Below are 23307 nucleotides of genomic sequence, written 5' to 3'. Positions count from 1 at the left end.
GGAACACGAGGGCAGCCTGAGAGCCGGGTCTGGAGCTGCTGGAAGGCAGCAGCCACCTTTCAGTCTCTTCATGAACATAAGTGCTGGGCCCAGAAAGCCTTTGATCTCTGCAGAATGAGGGACAGGTCCATTTTTAATAGCATAAAGAGAGTCCCAGGGGGTGGCTCAGATACAGTCTGCCAAAGTATCACACACCCCCCGCCTGGCAGCTGTTGAAATGTAGGGGCACAGGCTGAACCTTCTCTTGAGAGGGTGGAGAACAGGATCAGCACAAGTGCTGATTGGATGGTGGGCAGGAGAAACAGGCGTTCGTTGTGTCCCTTCCATTTCCAAAGAATCCCTCTCCATCCCCACAGATGTGAAGTGTGGCCAAAGCTCTTGTTGCAACTCCTGCCCTTAATCTGGACGGGTACCATCAGCTTCACCAGCCTTTTCTTTTTCTGCTCTGCAGGAAAATGAAGACGCTGAAGACAATGATCCTGGTGCTTTTTCTCAGTCTCTTCTCTTTTGGTGAGTCTCTGCAGAGCTCCATCCTGAGGGTGGTGCTCTAGGAGGTACTCGGGACTCCATCCTGCCCTGTTCCGCTTCCCCTGCTGTGACCAGAGGAGCTCAGCTAAGAGCAGAAAGTCCCTGGCAGAGCTGTGCCAGTCCCTGCTCCAGCGGGACGGGTGTGGGTGAGGAAGGGCTGAGTTGCCTTCCCCAGGAGGGCTGGGCCAGTTCTCTTCAGCCCAGGGAGAGGCCGTGGCTGAGCTCTCCTGCCCCAGGGGATGAGAATCTTCTGCAGGACAAGGAGCACAGTCCAGGGCAGGGAACGTCCATCTATTGCGGAGCCCGTACGCCATGATGGCCACTGTCAAAGACAACAAGAGGAGACACAACTATGGCACTTGGGAGAGACACAGAAAGGGGAGCAGGCAGCCCAAGGCATAACACAGCCTTAGATCGAGTTCTAAGCTCTGGTGTGTGTCTGACAGGTGTTTACCACGTGGGACAACTCGGCACCTTAACCCTCTGGAGCACTGCACCAGAGATAGGAGACCTCAGCACAACCCTCTCCCTGCACGTCCAGCTCCATGAGCTCCAGGAACAGCTTTACCATCTGCGCTGGAGGACAAAGGATGTTGCCGAGTGGGCTCCGCAGGAAGGACTGAAGAAGGCAAAGCTCCCAGGCTTTACCAGACAGGTAAGGGCACAAGACAGAAGGATCTACTCAGGGGTTTTATCCTCCCTTGGCACGTATCCTGCTCGATTCCCTGTCACAGCCAACAGGCTGGTGCTGCTGGAACAAGTGGTGCCATGGCCACGCTTCCTTTTCCTGTTGCTCCACAATTCCTTATGGGGAAGAGAGAGCATGACGGGAATGACAGCTGTCTGAGGCAAACCTTCCTCTGCGCCCAGATCTCGGGTCCTCCTCAAGGGAGGACTGGAAAGAAAGAATGGTCTCAAAGGTCCAGAGTTAAGCCAGGCCTATCTCATGCCCAGAAGGCTTGTCTGCCCGTACTTCCTGGCCTGGGGCCTCTCCACAGGAAAAGCCCCTTCCCGCAGCTCCAGCATTCAGAGCACTGGAGTGAGCAGCCCCCCGTTCTGATCCCGTCAATCGAAGCACAGCAAACCTGGGAGGCTTCCAGGCAATGTGGGCGTTCCTTCCATCTGAGATGGGCCTTGTCCCCTTCTCCTTGGCTGGCCTTGCAGGGGAGCTGCTTGCCCCGGTCCTTTTCCTTCCAACAGGCGCTCTCCTTTGTGTTCCTTCCCAGGCTGTCCAGGAGATCATCAATCAAGCCCTGGAGAAGCTGGAGGAAATCCAGGTCCCGATGCTGGATTACGCCCTGAAATCAGCAGGTGCCGTGACATTGTACAAACAAATCAGTTCCAGAGCGCTTCCTGTGCATATTGACAAGATTGGCATTGGAACGTGCCCAGGGGTAGAAGAGAAGGGGCGAGAAGTCAAGGGTCACCTCATGTCCTAAATGTGCCCCCACTGACAGAGCCTGTAATGGGTCAGACTCCATGGGAAGAACAGAAAGCCTGGTTCATGTTCTTGTCTTTTTCCATGGCCCCATATGACAGTTTGCTGACTCCCTGCTGTGTGTTCCAGAGGGGTCGTGCCAGTAAGAAAGAGGGGAACCCACTGCAGGACACGGATGACAACTGAGAAGCCTTTTCCAAGTCAACAGTGCAATATTCCTCCTGACACTGTCCGATAATTGTCCTCATGTTTGAATTTCCAGGGGCAGCTGTCATCCATTCAACGACTTCTCCATCACTGCGGAATGCCAACGCCAAACTCTTCTTGTATTCGCTGCCGGTGATGGATTACATGAGGTCTCCTGAGCTGATTCTGGAGGTAGGAGCACCAAGAATCAGTAGAACAACGATCGGGAGAATGAACAACACGCTGCTCAGAGTTGCCTTTCCCTGTCTTTGCTCCTTGAAGCTTCTTCTCCTGCCTCCTTCTCGCATGGAGCTGCTCTCCTCCTGTGTCTCCCTGCTGTTTGCTCTCCCAGAGTGCCCCATGTTCTCTGCGGGAGCTTCTGCCAGGCCAGGCTGCTCCTGCAGTCTGTGTCTGCCCAGTCGCTGTGCAAACTGTCAGCACGGCACAGAAGGGGAATGGCAGAGGAGCCTGCAGAGCTCTGGGATGTGCTCTCAGTGAGCATCAGCAGGTGCTGAGAGCCTGCACAGCTGGAGGGCCCCACATTGGGCTCTGAAGCCGTCCTGGCCCTGCTGCTGAGCTGCCTGCGCAGTCTGAAGAGCCGGCTGGTGCCAGTGGAAGGAGCTGGGAGTGGATGAGAGGGAGCAAATGCTTCCCCTGGCAGGGACGTTTCATCCAGGGGGGCCACCGTCCTTCGGTTGTTCTTGGCGAGGGCTCTGGACCGGGAGAAGCCGCTGAGCTTCTACAAGTAGCGCACCCAGCTCCCAGCCATCGAAGGGCTTCTCTGCTGAAAGGGCCTTGTGATACATGAATTCTCACAACCGCTGCTCTGTTCAGTACCCACAGGGTCCAACCGAAGGCCCTGGCTGCGGTTCAGAGCAAAGCTGATTGGCCAAATAAGTTCTTAATCCTCTGATGCTTATAGTGGGAGTGAGAACCAGAGCAATGTTCTCCATGTGAATGTAGTTTCTTCTTGTTCTTTCAGCCAGAAAATCATCCTGGCAGCTGCTGGCCCTTCCCAGGAAGTCAGGGACATGAGTTCATCAAGCTGTCCATGCCAGTCATTCCCAGAGCCATCACCATGGCCCATGTCTCAGGGACAGCGTTCCATGGAGAAAGTATCTCCGGAGCTCCAAAGGACTTTGCTGTCTATGTAAGTGAGAGTCGGGGGCAGGGGGTTGCACAGCATTGCTAAGCAGGTGATGAAGATGGGTGAAGGATTCTGGTGGCCTGAAGCTTCCTCCTGTCCCTCAGAACAAACAGGCTCCTTGGAGTTGCTTCCTTCCCATTGTATTCCTCTTTTATTCAACGTACCACTCGAAGCTTCTGGGGCAAGATGCTGCTCCAGGAGCCACAAGGAAAAGGAGATGGACAGTGCATGGTCCTAAAACTTCTTGGCTTCCAACCCCAGTGGCATTTGTGATCCTCAGGTCACCTTCCTCTCACTGGGAGCGTCTGCTCCTTTTCTGACAGGCAGTCTGAACTCGTTGAGTGGGCAAATGTGACCTGCAGCTTCTCGTCTTTTCCTTGTCCTCATCATCCTTGGACTACGTAGCTGAAATAACCCCGTACTTCACCGACTGAAGTTCCGTCTTCCATGGTGCACCAGACGCTCTTTTTTTCTCCACCCATCTCTCTGTAGGGCTTCAAGGAAGAAGACAAGGAGCAGGGAACGTTCCTGGGACAGTTCACTTTCCTGGCGGCGCTGAATCCCAGTCAGACCTTCCAGTTGAAGGTATGGGGACACAGAGGGAGGAGAACTGTAGGAGAGGAGGAGAAATGCGGCTGGATGGGGAGAGGCTTCCCTGACAAAGGGTACAGGCAGCCCTGTCCTTGAGCATGTGCCACGCTGACCTTTCTTCTGCTTTAACTTCCTGGTGGTGGATGCCTGGACTGCTGGTATTCTCTTTCATTTTGGGGTTAAACTTCAGTGTTTAGAAGCACCACAGTTGAAGCTGGAATCAGCTTGACTGTCTGGACCCCAAATGCACACAAGCGGCCACATCCCGTAGGATGCACGACTGCTGGTCTGTCAGTTAGAGACCAGAAATACTGGGCTTCCTGAGGGTTCTGTTGGTGCGGGCAGTGAGTAGTGACAGGGAGGCCACTCTGTTTCTGTGTCTTTTTAGAGAAAGCAACAAGACATGTTGGGGCTGCCCATTGGGATAAAAGCCATTTTTGGAGATCCCCATTGGGATTAAAGACAGTTTTAAGGTTCCCCGTTGATCCCCATTGAACCCCACTGACTCTGACTCCCATTGACTCCTATTTATCCCCATTGACTCCCCTTGACGCCCATTGAATCCCATGGATTCACATTGATCCCCATTGACCCCCATTGATCCCCATTGACCCCCATTGACTCCCATTGATCCCCATTTGACTCCCATTGACTCTCATTGAATACCATAGAACCACATTGACTCCCATTGACTCCCATTTATCCCATCGACCCCCACTGACTCTAATTGACCCCCATTTATCCCCATTGACTTCCATTGACTCCCGTAGACCCCCATTGACTCTCATTGACTCCCATTGACCCCACTGACCCCCACTTATCCCCATTGACCCCCACTGACTCCCATAGACCCCCATTGACTTTCATTGTCCTCCATTGACTCCCATTGACCCGATTGACCCCCATTGATTCCCATTGACTCCCACTGACTCCCATTAACTCCCATTGACCCCCACTGACTACCATAGAACCCCATTGACAAATTTGTTGGTTTCAAGTCTCCCCAGAGTAAAATTTGTCAGTTTTGAGTCTCCCCAGAGCAAAATTTGTCCATTTTGAGGTGAAGCAACTAAGGATCATCTGAATGGAACCATCTGTTGTTACCTGTTTTCACAAGAGGCAGAAGCTGCTTCAGCTGCCATCTTTCAGTCTGTTGCCAATGAGAAAATGGAAGTGTGTTTTTTTGTAAGAAGGCAACCTTAATAGGAAAGTGTGTTCATGGACTTTTTTGCCTCTCTGGGCACATATCGAGATAACAGCCCAGGAACAGCTACAGAGTGATTAGCAAAGCAATCCCAGGATACTTAAGAGATCCCATACCCACACCAGTCTGTCTTTCCTTTTCACCCGAGTTCCCCAAGCCCCAAGGCCATAGAGACCCATACAGTACCATGGAGACCATAGAGACTGATAAAGACTATAGAGACCCATAGAGACCCACAGAGACCATAGAGACTCATAGAGACCCATGGAGACCATAGAGACCCATAGAGAGCCATAGAGACCTATAGGTACCATAGAGACCCATAGGGAACATAGAGACCCATAGAAATCCATAGAGACCTTAGAGACCCACAGAGGCCACAGGGCAGTCATGTGCTCAGGACGCTCCAGGGAGGAGAGAGCAGGACCAGTGCTTGGCATCCAGGACTGGTAGCAGCAATTTGTGCTCGGAGCTGGGCCTTAGTTCATGTGCAAGCCCAGCACGGGTCCAGATACCAAACTGAGGGTGTCAGTTCATCCCCGGTGCCACACACACGGCACCTTCTTCCATCGCCTCCTCCTGATGAGCTGTTTTCCAGCCCCTTCCAGCTCAGCCCAGCTCAGGCACCCGCACTCTGGCTCAGACCCATAGAGACCCAGAGAGACCCATAGAGACCATAGAGACCCATAGAGGCCACAGAGAGCCGTAAACACTCATAGAGACCCATAGAGACCATGGAGACCCATAGAGACCCACTCTGCGACTGCTGCTGTTCTCCGTGGGGCAGCATGGTGCTCACCAGGCACAGCCAGAGCTGTTCCTGTTCCAGGAGAAGACTTCACACAGATCCTTGGCTCATGGTGGCAGTTCCTACCAGCCATCCCGCTCTGGAAGGTCCAGGTGCTACAGAGGGGACACTGACTGGTTGTCACTTCTCTTGCAGGAACAGGATTGACCAGCAGGAGGGAGGCAGGACCAGAGGGTCCATGAGGTCAGAAAGCACAGCAGACAGCTGGTAGAGTCATGGTGACAGCAGAGGGAGAAGAGAAAGAGATGCAGTGACCTGGCTGGGACAATGCTGCTGATGTGACACCTGCCACACAAACACAGTGACAGATCCATCACCAGATGATGCAGAAGGCAGACGTTAGAACACATGAAGCACCGTGGATCAGCTAGGGATCATCCACATTACATGTGGGAAGGATGATCTACCTGGTAACAAGAACATGGTCTGCCAAAGGCTGCAACAGGAGAGAGCTGGAAAATGAAAGATTAGATAATGTGGAGCAGCAGCTGACCGAACAATATCAAAACTAAGTACAAATTCTGGGTGGTTACCTATGGACATAACAAGACATGCGTAGAAAGAACTGAACAGGGAGAAAAAATCAATTGGTATAATATGTGTGAAATGTGAACGGCACACAGAACATGCCCTCTTGGTAGAAACCAAAGCTGCACTATTTTAAGGAACACTTAACAAAGAATTGTTGTTTTTACATCACTGAGGACCTGATGCCTGAGCCCAGCAGGGGGGAAGGACCGAGAGACATCGGACTGTGAATCCTTAATGTAAAACACAATTCTTTCCCAGAATATATACTGATACCTGTATATATACTGATACCTGTATTGACAAGTTAATTTGGGGGAAGTGCACCCAAAGTACCAAGAATCCATATTGATGAGGGGAAGGGTTATTGTATGCGCCGAGGGAGTCTGTAAACCTGAAGTACAAACCAATGGGAAACAGGGAGGGAAATTGTGGCCAGGATTTTGGGGAGATATAAGCAGGGGCTTTCAGTCTCTATAGAGACAGACAGAGGCCTCGATGGGACCTGGAGGAGGTGGGAAAGGTGCCTGGGAGTGGGGAGAACACAGGGAGATGGGGACAGAGGGGCAGACGGAGCAAAGAGCCGGTGTTGGCAGTGAGGACACTGCTGCTGTGCAGGTGCTGCTGGGGTCACAGCCCCAGAGCAGTGACAGACATGAACGGGCCATTGCCTTGTGCTGGTCCCTGGTGGAGCAGAAATCTCCCTGCAGCCTCTGGAGCTCCACGCAGGAGCAGTGTCACCACCACGGTCCTCTCTGCACCCCTTGTTCCACCCCATGGACGTCAGGCTCAGGTCCCACACGTTCCAACACGTCCTCACCAACCACCGCTCCCCTTCCCGCCCTTTGATGTCACACACAGACAGTTGCCCTCAGTCCATGGGCTGCCCCTGTGAAACGTCCATGAAATGTCACAACAGCCCGTTGAGCTCCTGGAGGCCATGTCTTTGGGTTCCGTCTGTTCCGTGGCCACTCTGGACAGAACAGGTGTCGTTCCGTGGGGTCACGGGCACCAAACCCAGCTTGGGTGGGAACCAAGAGGGTCCCCTCGTGTTCAGGCCCAAAACGCTATCTGTAGCATCTGCCCGTCCTTTGAGTGCCCAGAGCCTCCTTCTTGGGACCAAATCCTCATGTTTAGGGTCCCAACGTGTCTTTTATCACCCACAGCCTTTGTTTAGAGCCCCCGACGTCGTTTTCAGGCGGAGCTCGTTGCCTGGCAACAACTGCCCAGAAGTCTATGGGGAGTCAGTGGGCCCAGGACAGCCAATCACATTTGAGGAGGCGGGGCAAGTCAAGTGATTGATATGTAAGCAGCCAATCAAGCTTTGAGGCCTGCAGGAAAGTTGGCGAGAGTTGAACAAACTGGGCAGAGCTAAGGGTTGGGCTGTGCTGGCTGCACCAATCACGGCTGGTGGGAGTGCAGCACATGGATGATTGACAAGTGCTTTGACCAATCATTTGATGGAGAGTAAAGATGATGGGAGGAAAAGCTAGACAGACTTGCAAGTTGGAAAAAAAAAAGTTAAAAATATTTTACTAATGCTCCTAAGAAAATAGAGAAAATAACACAAAATATACAAAACAAGTCCTGAATTCCCCAGCAAAGCTCAGAGCTGCTCCAGTAACTGAAGTGCAGGCACACAGAAGTCCTGGGCTGGACTCTGCATTGAACCAGAACTGGATTCAAGGATGCAGGGTCTGTCCCTAGGCCTCAGGTCACAGGGACAGCAGGCAGGATCCTCCCCAGATGTCAGCCACAGTCGAAGAGAGGGGGGAGACCCTCGTGTTCTCCCCCTTTTATATGATGTATGACGTGGATGGGATGGAATACTTAGTTGGCAGTTTTGGCTCCAGGGTGCTGAGCATTGGTACGTGTGAGCCTGGGCTGCCCCAGTTCCCACAGGGTCACCATGGGTGGAGGAGATCCCAGGAGGGATCTGGGCAATGCTGAAGTGGGAGAGGATGTCGGTCACAGCCGCCTCCTCCCCTCTCCTGCTCTGGGATCAGATTCTGCTCCTTGCAACAGCGCTGAGCTGCAGCAGCTCCCCACAGGAGCCAACGTGCCTGCCACCTGCAGCAGAGGAGCCTTTGGGGAAGAACCAGAGGGGTGCGGAGACCCACCAGCAGGATCAGAGGAGTCTTTGGGGAAGAACCAGAGGGGTACGGAGACCCACCAGCAGGATCAGAGGAGTCTTTGGGGAAGAACCAGAGGGGTGCAGAGACCCACCAGCAGGATCAGAGGAGTCTTTGGGGAAGAACCAGAGGGGTGCAGAGACCCACCAGCAGGATCAGAGGAGTCTTTGGGGAAGAACCAGAGGGGTGCAGAGACCCACCAGCACGAGAGCAGAGGGCAGTTTGGGCTCCTGGTCCTGACAAGTGTCAAATACTTCTCCCCGCCTGGCTCCTGTGAGACAGATTTCTCTATCCATGGACACTGGGGCAGGTGAAAGCCCCAGGCAAAGGGAGAGGGATTTGGAGAGAAAAAGGTGATAGGACAATCCACAACAAGAAAAGTGACAATCATATGCGAGGGCGAAAACTCACGGACTCCACACGATCCCATATGAATTTAAGCAAAGCCATTTATTACAGAAACAAGCCTCCTTATACATGCAGTTATTTCCTGGTCATGCATCCACGCTCCAAGCATGCGTTAGCTGATTGGATATTGTCCATGGTCACGTGCTGCCCACGCACCTGAGTCTCACTGCTGATAGGTCTGTTGATTTACATCTTGTTGAGGTCCTGTTATTGTAGAACTGCCTCACTCCCACAGCAGGTCCTGCTTTCAGCTTTCGAGGTGGCCTTGAAATTCCTTTGAGCCTGGATAGTTCAGAAATAAATCTCCATATAATAGAAACCCATCCACACAACAACCTCAAGAAAATCCCTCAAATCTCCCACACATCAAAACATCCTTTGCTCAGAGACAGTCTGGACATATGTATCTGCTGCTGTGAGTAACTATTTCTTCACTTCTTAAACTGTCTTTATCTTGACCCATGAGGTTTTCTTTCTTGCTTCTGCCCTTCCAGCTCCCTCCCCCATCCCACTGCTGGGGATTGAGCAAGTGACTGGGTGGGTGCTTCCAGATGGGGTCACCCCAACACGTGCACAGAGCAAACAGGTTGTGCTGGTGAGGACCCCAACACGTGCACAGAGCAAACAGGTTGTGCTGGTGAGGTCCCTGGGGTCTCAGTAGAGTCTTGAATCTGGGCAGAACAGCCCCAGGTTCCAGTGTAAGTTGGGGAATGAGCTGTTAGAGAGCAGCGTAGGGGAAAGGGACCTGGGGGTCCTGGGGACAACAAGGTGACCATGAGCCAGCACTGGGCCCTTGTGGCCAGGAAGCCAATGGTACCTGGCGTGGGTTAGAAGGGGGTGGTCAGTAGGTCAGAGAGGTTCTCCTGCCCCTCTGCTCTGCCCTTAAAAAAAGAGTTTAGTTCAGATACTATCAGGATATACTCGGGGAACTTAAATATAGATATAGATATATATATATATATATATGTACACATATATATATATAAATTAAGCAACTACATCACCCTGAGAACGCCCAATCTCGTCTAAGCAGGATCGGGCCTGGTCAGTGCTTGGATGAGAGACCAGCTGAGAATAGTGGGTGCTGTGGGCTGAGCCAGCACTGGGGGGTGTGAGGTCACTGTCAGTGTAACCAATGAGCACACAGCAGGGCACTGGAGGGTGTGAGGTCACTGTCAGTGTAACCAATGAGCACATAGTGCTGGCAGTAGAGGATGTGAGGTCACTGACAATATAACCAATGAGCATACAGCAGTGGCAGTAGAGGGTGTGATGTCACTGTCAGTGTAACCAATGAGCACACAGCGGTGGCAGTAGAGGGTGTGAGGTCACTGTCAGTATATCCAATGAGCACACAGCAGTGGCAGTAGAGGGTGTGAGGTCACTGTCAGTGTAACCAATGAGCACACAGCAGTGGCAGTAGAAGGTGTGAGGTCACTGTCAGTACAACCAATGAGCACACAGCAGTGGCAGTAGGAGGAACAGTGCTCACGTCACCAGTGTCACCCCATGGCCATGGAGCTTGGTGCTGACCGTCCATGTGCTGTCACAGGGTCCCCAGGAGCTACAGGAGCTGCCCGGCCCCGTGCCTGCGAGGCTGAAGGAGCAGCCCCTGCAGCCCTGGCTGCAGCCGTCGGGCTGGGGGTGTCTTAGGGGCACCGCAGGGATGAGCCCGGGCACGGCGCCAGGAGGAAACCACAGACTTCCTGCCCGGGCGCCGCGGGGGGAGCACGGGGGCTGTGGTTTGTGCACCTGCAGGCTGCAGCTCTGATCCACCCGTGGGGAATAACGGCCCCTCGGTGACATGCTGACAGTCTGGGACACGTCTGAGCCTCTGGGCTGCACGTCTGCTGCCACGACAGGGACGTGTCCCAGCTCCAGCTCCTGTGAGGGACCTTCCGCGGGCTCTCCAGGGAGCGGTGGGTGAGCCAGCGCTCCTGGGATGGGGCTCTGCCCTGGGCTAAGGCCCTTTCCCAGCTGCTGCTCCCAACACAGCGGGCTCTGTCACAGGTGCTGTTTCCTTCCCTTCCTGACACAGCCCCGGTGCAGTCCCAGCCCCCTGGGTCTTATGGCACTGGGGTGACTGGACACTCTCACCTCGGGCTCTTGGATGTGCCTGTTGCAGCACATGCTCAGTGCTCCTGGTCCGCACTCAGAGCTCAAGGGGTGAACAAACTGTTTCCCCCACTACAGCCAGCCCTGTCCTGTGATGTTCTACCATTGCAGTGATGTGGCACCTGCAGCGGAGCCGTCCCTCATATATGGTCATGAACGGCGCTGGAGAAGTTCATTGGAGGACTGGGCCGTGTCGGAGGGGAGATAGCTCCCGATAATGTCTAAAAAGGTGCTGCTGCTTCGATTGGCTCCTCCTGTAACTGGGGGACATCTGCAGAGATATATTGCCCTCCTGTCATCATTGCTCCCCCGAGTCCCTGGAGCTGTGGCAGGGAGTGTGGCACAGAGGGATGTGCCATCAGGGCAGGAGGCTCAGGATGGGCACAGAGGGACTCCTGTCCCCCCAGACGCTGTGGCTGCTCCTCTGGGTACAGCTGTGCAGGGGTAAGTGCTGACTCCCTTGTCCCACCGCCCAGGGCTAGCGAGTACCTGTGTGGTCATGGGAATGGGGTTCCTTTGCAGGTGCTGCTGACACAGGGGGCAGAAAGTGCTCAGATCCATGGAGCCTGTGCCTTTCCCTGTGCCTGTCTGGGTGGGAGAGAGTATTTCCTTTTCCAGGGCTCCAGTGTTCTGTGCCTGGCTGGATTCACAGACCCCCTGTCCTGGGGTACCATTTAGGGACCCCTTGTCCCCAGCACTCTGACCCTGGACTAGTGGTGGCCTCACTGGCGATGGCAGCACCCAGAGATCCCCAGGGCACTGTCAACCTCTGTGTGCTGCTAAGCGCCCCTTGTTCCAGGGGAGCCCTTACCCCACAAGGGCAGTTTGTGCCCCACGGAGAGAAGAGGACAGGGACATTTGCAGTAGGGAGACGTCCTTCCTGGGGGGCCTGGCCCAGGGCAGGGGCTGGGCTGATGCCAAGGGAGAGGAGGGGATGTGGAATCCTCTGGATCATCTCAGTGGGAACAGGAAAGCTCTGGGGATGGGCTGGGTTTGGATGGTGCTGGGGCAGGTGGTTTATATGGGAAGCTGCAGCCCTGGGTACACGGGGCGGTTCAGGGGGTGCTGGGCTGGGGGCAGCGGGTGCCCAGTGCAGAGCTGGGCAGTGTGTGGGTGGGCATGGATGGGGGGTAGGTGGCTGTTGGGGCGGGAAGAGGTTCCTTGTGTGGTGGGATGGAGAATGACCCAGCAGGGCTGGACATGGGCACCCCCAGCCTTGTGCAGCTGTAGGGACAGAAGGGACCCTGACACTGCTCTGGGGACCTGCAGGGGAGGGGGCTCCCACCCTGGTACCCCTGACTCTACCCAGGCAGGAGGTTCCCCCAGAGCTGCAGTGCTGGGGCTTGGTGCTCTCTTGACACATCCCATGTTGGTGTTTGAAGGTGCTGCGGAGGTGAGGCTGGCGGATGGCGGCAGGCGCTGTGCTGGGAGAGTGGAGGTGAAACACCAGGAACAGTGGGGGACAGTGTGTGGTGACTACTGGGACATGAATGATGCAGCAGTGGTTTGTAAGCAGCTGGGCTGTGGATCTGCTGTCAGAGTTCATTTTTATGGACACTTTGGGGCAGGATCTGACCCTATTTGGATGGATGATGTCGGCTGTAACGGCACTGAATCTGCCCTGTCTGACTGCAGACACAGAGGATGGGGTGAACATAACTGTGTTCATGTTGAGGATGTTGGAGTGACGTGTTCAGGTAAGGGGTCAGCCTGTTCCCACCTTTGGGGCTGGCACGGGGGAAGGCCCTGGCAGTGCTCTCAGTAAGCAACAAACATGCTGGAGCAGGTCCCAGTGTGGCCAACCACTCTGCTGAGCTGGGACTGTCATTGCTGGAGTAACCGGTCCTTGGGGAAAGCTGTGACAGCCCTGTGGACACAGGACCCTGTGCAGGCAGTGCTGACCAGCTGCCCAACCCCTCCTGCCTGCCCACAGGTTTGTATGATTTGTTTTTTGGTGTTTTTTTTCCAGGATTTGTCCGTCTGGTGGACGGGAAGAGCCGCTGCTCAGGACGTGTGGAGATCCGTGATGGAGACCAGTGGAAAAGTGTTTGTGATTCCCACTTTGGCCCCAAGGCTGCTGATGTGGTCTGCAGGGAGCTGCAGTGCGGCGTGGCCCTGCCTGAGTCTGCAGGAGGTCACTTTGGAGAAGGGGCTGGTCCCGTGTGGGATGGAGAGCTGCAGTGTGTGGGGAATGAGTCCCTCCTGTCCTCCTGCCCCACGGGGTCCTCCAGGGACCAGGCCTGCACCCAGATGAACAGCGCTGCTGTCAGCTGCACACGTGAGGACTCGGGGTGGGGTGTTGAACACTGGGGCTGTGCCGGGGGTTGGGGACAGAGCAAGGACCAGGCTGGGTGGATGTAGGACAGGAGGGATGATGGGACTGTCTGCAGTGTGAAAACCGTGCAGAAGGAGAAGAAAACCAACCCACCCTCTCTCCTCCTCTGTCCCCAGAGTACACAGGGTTCAGGCTGGTGAATGGCAGCACAGCGTGTGCGGGGAGGGTGGAGGTCCAGGTGCTGGGGAGCTGGGGGACCCTCTGTGCCTCCCGCTGGGATCTCTCAGATGCCCACGTTCTGTGTCATCAACTCAACTGTGGGTTTGCTGAGTCCATTCCTGGAGGAGAGCATTTTGGGAGAGAGACTGGCCCTGTCTGGAGAGACTCATTCCACTGTGATGGGACTGAAGCCCACCTGGGACAGTGCCCAGTGGTCACCCTGGGGGCCTCCCCGTGCTCCCACGGGAACAACGCTGCTGTCATTTGCTCAGGTGAGTGCTGGGAAAATGGTGCATTAGCTCCGTTTCCCTTTGTGTGAGACATGGCCACCCAAAGCAGGGGTCCCATGGCAGCACCAGACTGAATTTCTCCCTGGAGGATCCCTGGGGCCTTTCCTTGCTCAGACTGACTGCTCTGCTCTGGGAGAGCTGAGGTCTGAACAGAGACAGACACCTGTCCCCAGGGCAGCGCCTTAGACCCTGGTGCCACTGCCCAGCCCAGGTTCCATAGGATGAGCCCAGAACAGGCTGGTGGGGCTCTGTTCCATCCTGAAGCTGCAGACAAACACATCCCATCCCCACAGAGAGCCCTGCAGAGCCTCATCCCACCACCCAGCAGCAGCAGAGCCGGGTGTGAGCTGCAGACAGGGCCTGGGCTTTGCCCTCGCTTCTTGTCAGCACAGGGCTCACTCTTGCCCTGTTTGGTCGGACAACCCCCCCTTGCCCTCCTCCCTGGAGGCTGCCGTGCTGCCCGGTGCCGCTGATGGCTGTGGCTCCTCTGCTGTCCCCAGGCCCAGCCGACCCTGTGTCCCTGCGGCTGGTCGGCGGTGGGAGCCGGTGCGACGGGCGAGTGGAGATCTTTCAGCACAGGATGTGGGGCAGAGTCCTGGACGACCAGTGGGACGTGCGGGAGGCCAGCGTGGTGTGCCGGCAGCTGCGGTGTGGAGAGGCAGAAAAAGCCTACAACCCCCCAAAGCCTGAGCGAGGGACGGGCCCCGTGGGGCTGCGAGGGGTCCGGTGCGCAGGGCACGAGGCCAGCCTGACCCGCTGCAACACCTCCCTGCCCAGGAGTGCCCTGTTGGGAGGGGTTGTGGAGGACGTGGGAGTCATTTGCTGGGGTGAGCAGCGCTGCACGGGTCCCCAGATGATGGGGTGGGGGGGCGGCCACCCCCTGACAACACCTGGGGTTCCTCCCCACTGCAGGGAGCCGGCGGGTCCGGCTGGTGAACGGGCCCGGGCGCTGCGCAGGGAAAGTGGAGATCTACTACCAGGGCAGCTGGGGGACCGTCTGTGATGATGGCTGGGACCTGTCTGATGCCGCCGTCGTTTGCCACCAGCTGGGCTGCGGAGGGGCGATGGAGGCGGCCGGCTCCGCTCGCTTCGGGGAAGGCTCCGGGCAGATCTGGCTGGACGGTGTGAACTGCTCCGGGGCCGAAGCTGCTCTCTGGGACTGCGCTGCCGGGCCCTGGGGGCAGCACGACTGCGGGCACAAAGAGGACGCGGGTGTCATCTGCTCAGGTGTGTGCCGGGAGCTGTGCTGGGATGCTTCCCCGGAGGCCGGGATGCAGGGCTGTCCCTGCCTGAGCCCCTGCCTGAGCCTGGCCTAGGGACACCCATGCATGGGTACCCTCAGTTCGCCGGGGTCCCTGGGGAGCTCAGCTGTCCCCCAGGGTGAGCGGGGAGAGCAGGGACTGTGTCCATCAGGGACTTCTCTCTGCTCTGGGTGCAAGGGGGACTTGCTGGCTCTGTCCTGCCTGGCTGGGGGCCTGGGGAGCACAGGGGTGTCCTGGCTCCCACAACCCCACACCAGCCGTTCTCTTGCTGCCTTTCCTTCCAGAGTTCATGGACCTGAGGCTGGGGAACAGTGATGGTTGCTCCGGGCGCCTCCAGGTTTTCTACAATGGGACGTGGGGGAGCGTTTGCTCCAGCTCGATGACTCCTGACACTGTGTCACTGGTGTGCAAGGAGCTGGGCTGTGGGGACGGAGGATCCCTGGAAACAGGCCTGCCCTATGGCAGGGTGTCTGGCCCTGCCTGGCTGGATTACGTGCAATGTGAGAAGGGAACCAGCTCCTTCTGGCAGTGTCCATCCGCCCCCTGGGACCCACAGTCTTGCGATGACCTGCGAGATGAGACCCACATCACCTGCAATGGTAACTCTGAGCCACTCAGGCACTGGTGTCACCCCAGCTTCTGCTCCCCTCTGGGCACGGCCAAAGGCAGAGAAAGAGCTTGGAGGGGTTTTCATTGCCATGTCAGACTCTTCTGCTGCTGGTGGCACAGATGTGACCACAGTTCTCAGTGCTCCACATGTCCGGGAGCCGTTGCCACCCAGCAGTGCCTGGGGGAGGCAGCGACATCTCCAAGTGGGCTCTCAGCAGAGACCAGAGAGGGTTCAGAGGAGCCTCCCCTCCATGGCCACCCTCCTGCTGCTCTGTGACCAAGATGGCACAAACAGGCACAAGCAGAGCTCAGCCCCGCTCTCTTCTGCACAATCCCCCGAGCAAGTCCCTTCACCACAGTGTTTCCTTCTTCAGGGGGACGCCCAGAAATGCCCCCAGAGCCTTTGGCCCCGTGCCCCAACTCCAGCAGCTGCACAGGTAGGGAGCTGCTCCTCCGCGTGCTCCTCTTGCCTGGCTCCTCTGCTGTCTGAGTGCCGTGGGAGCTCTTTGCCTTCTCCAGACAGGGAGAAGATCCGTGCCGTGGGAGGCGAGGACGGATGCTCGGGCAGAGTGGAGCTCTGGCATCGCGGCTCCTGGGGGACAGTGTGCGATGACTCCTGGGACATGCAGGATGCCCAGGTGGCGTGCAGGCAGCTGGGCTGTGGCCCCGCGGTGTCTGCCCTGCATGAGGCTGCTTTTGGGGTGGGCCAAGGCCCCATCTGGCTGGAGCGGGTGGAGTGCCGGGGGACGGAGTTGTCTCTGCAGGACTGCTGGGCCCGGCCTGGGGACGGACGTGCTTGCCGGCATAAGGAAGACGCTGCCGTGCGCTGCTCGGGTGAGCGGGGGCCGGGACCCCTTGGTCAGGTATTGGCAGGGAGCTAGGAAATGCCTTTCACCCACTTGGTCCTGGCACGGCCCCTGAGCTCCCGAGAGCAGGAACGTTCCTGTGGGGTGCAGCAGCCTGGTGCCAAGCAGGGAGCAGCCTCGGTGGAACTGGGTGTCCTTGCGCCACTGCCCATGGGGCCCTGCAGCTCCAGCACCATCCATCCCCTGGGCTGCCTGTGCCACCCTGCCCGCCGCCCAGGGCAGAGTCCCCCGGCCCTGTCCTGGGTTCCTTTCTAGCACTACGGGAGGGGCAATTGGGGTGGGATGTGTCAGGGACCCTACAGACACACGCTGTGTGTTGCAGGGGAGGCTCCCTGGTACATGTACTCCCACCCTCTCAGCCCAGCTCTCCTTTTCCTCCCCTGCAGCTGCACCCAGGACAGCAGCATCCCCACCCCGAGCAGGTAACTCGTCCTCCCCAGGGCTGGGTATCCCAGGGCCAGGCTCTGACCCACAGTTGGGTGGAAGGGACTTCTTGCTGGAGCGTGAAACTCCCAGGAGGAGGCACTGGGGTGATTATGTGGGGGTTGAGGAGGGGGTAAAATTCAGTCAGCAGGGTGGAAGCTTCTCCATCATTCCCCCTTGGGGCCCTCCACTCTCTGCTGCCTTGTGTGATGGGGGTCAGGGCTGGTGCTGCCTCCATCTTTCCCAGGGCTGGTGCTGTTCTTCCATGTTCTTGCCCGTGTAGATCCCACCCGGGGCCGTCCGACTGTCAGTGGGAGAATCTCAGTGCCCGTCATCATCTGCATCATCCTGGGGGCCCTTCTCTGCCTGCTCCTGGCCCTGCTGGCCTGGCAAGCGCTCAGTGCCAGGGCTGGGCGCAGAGGTGGGTCCTTCCACAGAGCTCCCAGTGATCCCTCCTGGAAGGCCTGGGGGTGCTGCGGAGGGTCAGTAAGGGGTACAATCAGAGCTGAGGGGAGGAGACTGTGTGCTGCCACCTGTCCCACACACCCCTTTGACTGTCTGGCCATAGGGCAACAGCAGGAAGGGGTGGAGAGAGCCCAGAGGTGGTTGGAGCAAGAGATGGAGCAAGGAGAGACAGGGCAGAGCAGGACCAGGGGAGATGTTATGCTGTAGGAGACGTTATCCTGGGGGAGATGTTATCCTGTAGGAGATGTTATCCTGGGGGAGATGGCCAAGGCTGACAGTGCTCTCAGTAGTGCTGGAGGGCGCTCTGGGGCAAAGGAGAAGACGGGAGGAACACAGGGCAGCAGGGCCCATCTCCATGGCGTCAGGTCCCAGGCTGACCCTCTGCTCAGCCCTGCCTGCCCTTGGTAGGACAGGGGCCCTGCTATGGACTCGTGGGGCAAACAGGGTTTGGCTCCAGGTGGAGGGGAAGCACGGGAGCTGCTCTGGGGTCAGACAAGGGGGATGACCCAGGGGTCAGAGGGGCTTGAGCGCTGTCTCCAAGGGGCTGATGTGAGGGTGATGCTGCCCCAGATCATCTCCACAGTAATGTGGCCCTCACTGGGGATGTGGCAGCTGTTCCTGGACAGCATGGTGGGGCTGTGCTGTTGGAGCAGTCCTGGGCTGGGCCAAGGAACAGGTTTGGGGAGCACAGTGGGGTCCCATTGCCCCTTTGCCTGTCCCCATGCCAGCTCTGCCTCTGTCCCCAGGCTCCAGGACAGCCCAGGATCTCTTTCCCGAGGCCGTGTACGAGGAGATCGGTCACAGCCCAGTGTGGGAGAAGCAGGCGAGGTTTGGTCGCTCAGGTGGGTGTGGACACATCTGCAGGACCCTTTCCCCTCACCCCAACCCAGGGCTGATCCCCTGAAGCCCCCAGCCCGTGGTCCCTGCAGTGCTGGGGCTGTGTGGTCTGTGGGGAGAGCACCGCAGCCCTGGGCCCGGGAGAGGAGCTGCCTCCCAACCAGCTTTGTCCGTCACAGCTGGACAGCCCCTCTCTTCCTGCCCCTACAGCCACTTGACGAGTGAGGGAAGAGCTGTCCTGGGGCAGCTCTGGGAGCACCTTTGAGACAGGGCTTGTCCCAGGGGAGCAGGGTGAATTCCCAGCCCTCCTCCCCATGAAGCCCCAGCTCTGTGGGTCCCCCTTCCCCAGCAGCACTGGCCACAAACCAGGTCAGTGGTCTCGTCCCATAACACCCACTGCACATCTCTCCAGGCTCCTCTTCGGAGCAGTCCCTGACCCAGCTGCAGCCCTACCCTGGGCACCGAGAGGAGGAGGATGGTCTGGGATCAGCACCAGGTAATGAAGCAGGAAGGGGCTGATCTGCCTGCAGACAAGTGAAGGACAGAGGTGTCACTGGGTGTCACCGTCAGAGATGAGGAGGACCTGAGGGTCTCCTGTGCTGCTGCCAACACCAGTGCCTCCCATCCTCTGCTCTGCACGATGGATCTTCTCGTTGTCACCAGCTCCCCTCTCTTTTCAGATGTTTCTGTTCTGCCTGAGGGTGACCCAGTGGATGGCTATGATGATGCCAGGGAGGTTTCTCTCCCTGGGGAGGGCGATGCCCCTGGAGAGGGAGCTCGGGAAATGCCCAGGGTGCCAGAGGAGGGAGCAGAACCCAGTGATGCACCCAGAGGTGAGAGGGAAACTCAGCACTGCTGGTTCCTGGGGTGCCACCCCCACTGCCACCCTGGTTGCTGCTGCACTGAGACCTAAACCTCCTGGGAAGGGGGCACCTGCCCCAGGAGTTTCCCGTGGAGGGACTGAAGGGTGGGAGAAGGAGCTAAGTGTGGTGAGGAGCAGGAAGGTGATGCACAGACCCCATGGCGTGAGCTGCAATGTCCCACACTGCTGCTTGCAGGGGGCAGCCTGTGCTCCCAGAGAAGTGCTGGGGTCGCTGGAGCTGAAGGAGACACCGCGTCCCTGTCCCCGGGGAGCATGGGCTACGATGACGCTGAAGAGATCTCTCTGGCACATCTGTGACACACAAAGGCTGTGACAGAGCTGGGTGCACAGCAGCCCCTGAGCCCCCGGCCAGGAGAGCCCATCCCTGCTGTGCAGGTGGGTGCAGCTGGGAGGGAGGAGAGGTCAGTGCAGCTGGGAGAACTGTGGGCACCAGGAACCGCCTCCCTTTGCCCATGGGCAGCACCAACAGACCAGAGTTTCCTCCAGTTGTTTTCCATTTTTACATTGTGCATCATATTTGTGCTTATTAAAAGTCTCAGGGGGTTTGACCCGGAGCTGGTTTGTGTCTGCCCAGGTGTCAGGAAATCTTCACGAGTTTTAACAGGAGCAGCAGAGAACAAAGACATGGTGGTGCGGAAGGGGTTTGTCTCAGGGACAACAGGCTTGGGGTCAGGTTGTGGTGCTGCCAGAGCCCGTGGTCCCTGTGGAATAATCATGCTGACAGAGAGGCTTCCATCCTGCTTTGCCACAGGCAGTTTCTAGTCAAAATGACTCTCTAACAGATCCCATGATGCTCCCCAGTGCCCATTTCTTCATCCCGAGATCTCCCAGCTGCCTGGGTCACGCTGGTCCCACAGTGCAGAGCCCATGACAGAGCTGCCAATCAGCGTCAGCCCTGGGCTGTGACCCCGCAGAAGTGAACCCCAAGGTGGTTTAAGCATTGTTTCCCAGGGTATGCTCTGAACTAGACTTCAGAATAGGCAAAAATCTGCCCTTCAGAAGTCCAGTGTAGAGGTTTTATTAACGGCTCTCCTTGCATCTCTGAGTATTGAAAATTCTATTATTTCATGGTCGCTATGCCCAGGTGGCCTCCAACCACTACATCTCCCACCAGCCCTTCTCTGATTGTGAACAGTAGGTCTAGTGGGGCCTTACCCCTGGTCAGCTCATTTACCAGCTAATGAGGGAAATTGTCCTCTATACACTCTAGGAAATTCCTAGGCTGCCTCTTCTGTGCAGTATTGAGCTCCCAGCAGATATCCAGCAGGTTAAAGTCACCCATAAGAACAAGGACTGTTGATTTTGAGACATCTGCCAGCTGCTTGTAGAATCATTCACCTCCTCCATCATCCTGGTTGGGCAGTCTAGAACAGACACCCACGAGGATGTCGGCCTTGTTGGACTTCCCCCTCATTCTGGTCCACAGACACTCAACCTTGTCACTGCTGACCTCAAGTTTAACAGAGTCAAGAGACTCTCTAACATATAAAGCCACCCCTCCACCTCTCCTACCCTGCCTGTGTCTTCTGAAGAGCTTGTGGCCACACATAGCAGCCCTGCAGTTGTATGAGTCATCCCACCATGTTTCTGTGATGGAACTATGTCACAGCTTTCCTGCTGCACGATGGCTTCCAGCTCCTCTTGCTTGTTGCCCATACTGCATGCATTAGTGTACATGCACTTCAAGTAGGCTGCTGATTTCACTCTTAATTCAGGCTTTCCATCCTTAGGCTGATCTTTGGAGAGCCCAGTTTCAATCCCTTCCCCCTTCAAACCCAGTTTAAAGCCCTCCTGATCAGCCCCGACAACTTCTGGGCTATAGTCCTCTTGCTCTTCCTAGAACGATGAAGCCCATCTCATATGAGGAGACCAGATACCATGGAGTTTGCCCCATGGTCAAAAAACCCAAAATGTTGATGGTGACACCAATTCTTTGGCCACCTGTTAATGAGATGGGCTTTTCTACTCCTCTCATTATTTATCTCCTCATCCATCCCAGACAGCACAGGAACTGAGGCAAATATCGCCTGTGCTCCTGTTCCATGAACTGACCGACCCAGTGCTTTAAAGTCTTTTTTAATTATCTTGGCACTTCTTCTATTAATGTCCTCGCTACCAGCTTGGACTGCTAACAGGGGATAGTAGTCTGAGAGCTGAATTAGCTCCGGAAAAAGTCTTCTATTAATGTCCCTCAGCCCGACCCCAGGAAGGCAGCAGACATCCCTGTGGGATGGGTCTGGGCGACATACAGGGCCCTCTGTTCCCCTCAGGAGGAGTCGCCGACTACAACCACCCTTGTTTGATTTTTTCTTACAGCTGCAGTTGTAATCCGTTTTGTAGATGAGGTCCATCCAGGAGCATGGTCCATCCAGGCACATCTTCTTGGCTGTTCTCTGCCTGATTTTCTGGGTCCAGGGCCTCATATCTATTTGTTAAGGGCACCAGGGGTGGTGATGGGGTTCAAGAGAGGGTTCTTTTACCTCTCCGATCAGGGACCTATTCCCATTCCTCCCCATCAATTAGGTCTGCTCTATCTGCCTTATGGCAGGAGGGACAGGGCTTCGTCATCTCCTGTTGCCCACCCTAAGGAGTCAAAAGGGTTTGACTCCACCAGTCAATTTCCTCTTCACTCTCTCTAATGCACCTTAGTCTCTCCACCTCTTCCTTAAGCTCTGCCACTAGGCACAGTAAGTCATTGACCTGGTCACATCGTACACAGGTGCCTCCCTTACCATCCTCTGGTACCAATGCCGGGCACAGACACTCTGCACAACCAGAAACCTGGGTGGCTGCATCCTCCTTGGAGGGCAGTGTCTGTGTAGACACACTCTTTGTGTTAACAGCAGCAACAGCTTTCCTTTTCTAGAAACCACTGCTGCCTTTAGTTAAACCGGGGAAAAAAAACACACCCGGACAAAACCGCTGATAATCTGACCTACAAGAGCTGGTTGTGTCCGACAGGACTGGCCCTGCCACTCCCCAGTGTGTGTCACCAGAAACAGGTGAGAGGTCTAAAAGCAAGGAGGGACAGAACCTCTGCGCCCTACTGCACGAGCTACCACGGTCACTGCTGCAGCACAGCGTGGGTCGTGCTCACCTGCCCCATAACCTCGTTCACCTCCCAGTGCCTGGTGCGTCTCTGCCCTCCTAGAAGCTTTTTCAAGGCAAAGGGGAGGGGATGTGATCACCATCGCCGTGGTAACGTCAGCTGCCTCCACAAGGGCTTGCCGGGGGACTTCCGAACAGCGAAATCGAAAATGCAACCAGAAGTCCCTCTCTTTACCCTCTTCGACCTCTGTAACTTTGACATTTCACTCGCAGCTCCAGCTGAGCTGGCTTCAGTCTGCTGATCCCAGGAACTGAACAGTGCTGTATCAGGGTGGGACAATAACCCCATCCATCAGGACAGAGCAGGACCCAACACGCTGAGCAGTGACCCTGAGGAGAAGGGCCTGGGCACTCCAAGGTCCCCACACCAGCCCGTGGTGCACGCTCACCATGAACAAGGCAGCTGCACACGGGGCTGCATGAGGAGGAGCGTGGGGACACTGACACCTGGAGTTCTCATCCCATTCGGTTCAGCACTGGTGTGATCCCACACACACGGGGGTCTGCCAGTGTGCGACTTCCCAGTTTGGAGAAGCAGGGAGGAACTGGAGAGTGCAGGGCTGTGCCAAGGCAGGTTCAGCACCTTGTGCGCATGGTGTGGGATGCTGAGGGACCTGGGCTGCTTTGGCCCAGCAGCGCTGGGGAGGCTGCAGCAGTGCAGGAGTAGCCTGAGAGTGCTTGAAGGGTGGTTTCAGAGGTGGTGGAGGTTTTCCGCATAGTGGGAAAGAGTTTGAGAAAGAAATAATGGCCCAAAGTGCAGCTGGGGAGGTCCAGGCTGGACATGAACAGCAAGTGATGTGACTGGAAGGGCAGTGCTGTGGTGGAGCAGGTCAGCAGAGGGAGTCTGCATCAGCCCAAGGCTTTGTGCTTCAAGGAACAGCTGGGGAGGATGCAGAGATCTCAGCAAAGGAAGGAAGATGCTCAGACAAGAGCAAGGTGGGGCAGCAGGGGGGATGTCTGCAGCCTGCAGGGAAAGAGGTGCAGG

The 23307-nt window shown here is 56.5% G+C and overlaps 1 protein-coding gene and 1 pseudogene across 1 annotated transcript in view; both read left to right on the top strand.

Moving 5' to 3' along the window:
* The first annotated feature begins 455 nt into the window (after positions 1–455).
* The window catches only part of LOC136106399 (SUN domain-containing protein 3-like), a 289962-nt gene continuing 267110 nt past the window's right edge, over positions 456–23307 (top strand). The window contains exons 1-6 of the mRNA XM_071813645.1: positions 456–510; positions 975–1183; positions 1755–1839; positions 2229–2344; positions 3135–3302; positions 3792–3884. Of these exons, the coding sequence (XP_071669746.1) occupies positions 456–510; positions 975–1183; positions 1755–1839; positions 2229–2344; positions 3135–3302; positions 3792–3884 (726 nt within the window). The remainder of the gene's footprint in view (positions 511–974; positions 1184–1754; positions 1840–2228; positions 2345–3134; positions 3303–3791; positions 3885–23307) is intronic.
* LOC136106377 (antigen WC1.1-like) lies at positions 11463–21062 on the top strand (annotated as a pseudogene).

This window comes from Patagioenas fasciata, chromosome 11 (genome assembly GCF_037038585.1).
Source record: "Patagioenas fasciata isolate bPatFas1 chromosome 11, bPatFas1.hap1, whole genome shotgun sequence".
Classification (NCBI taxonomy): Eukaryota; Metazoa; Chordata; class Aves; order Columbiformes; family Columbidae; genus Patagioenas; species Patagioenas fasciata.
The sequence above is the reverse complement of the archived record's forward strand: the minus strand, read 5'-3'. Positions and strand labels throughout refer to the sequence as shown.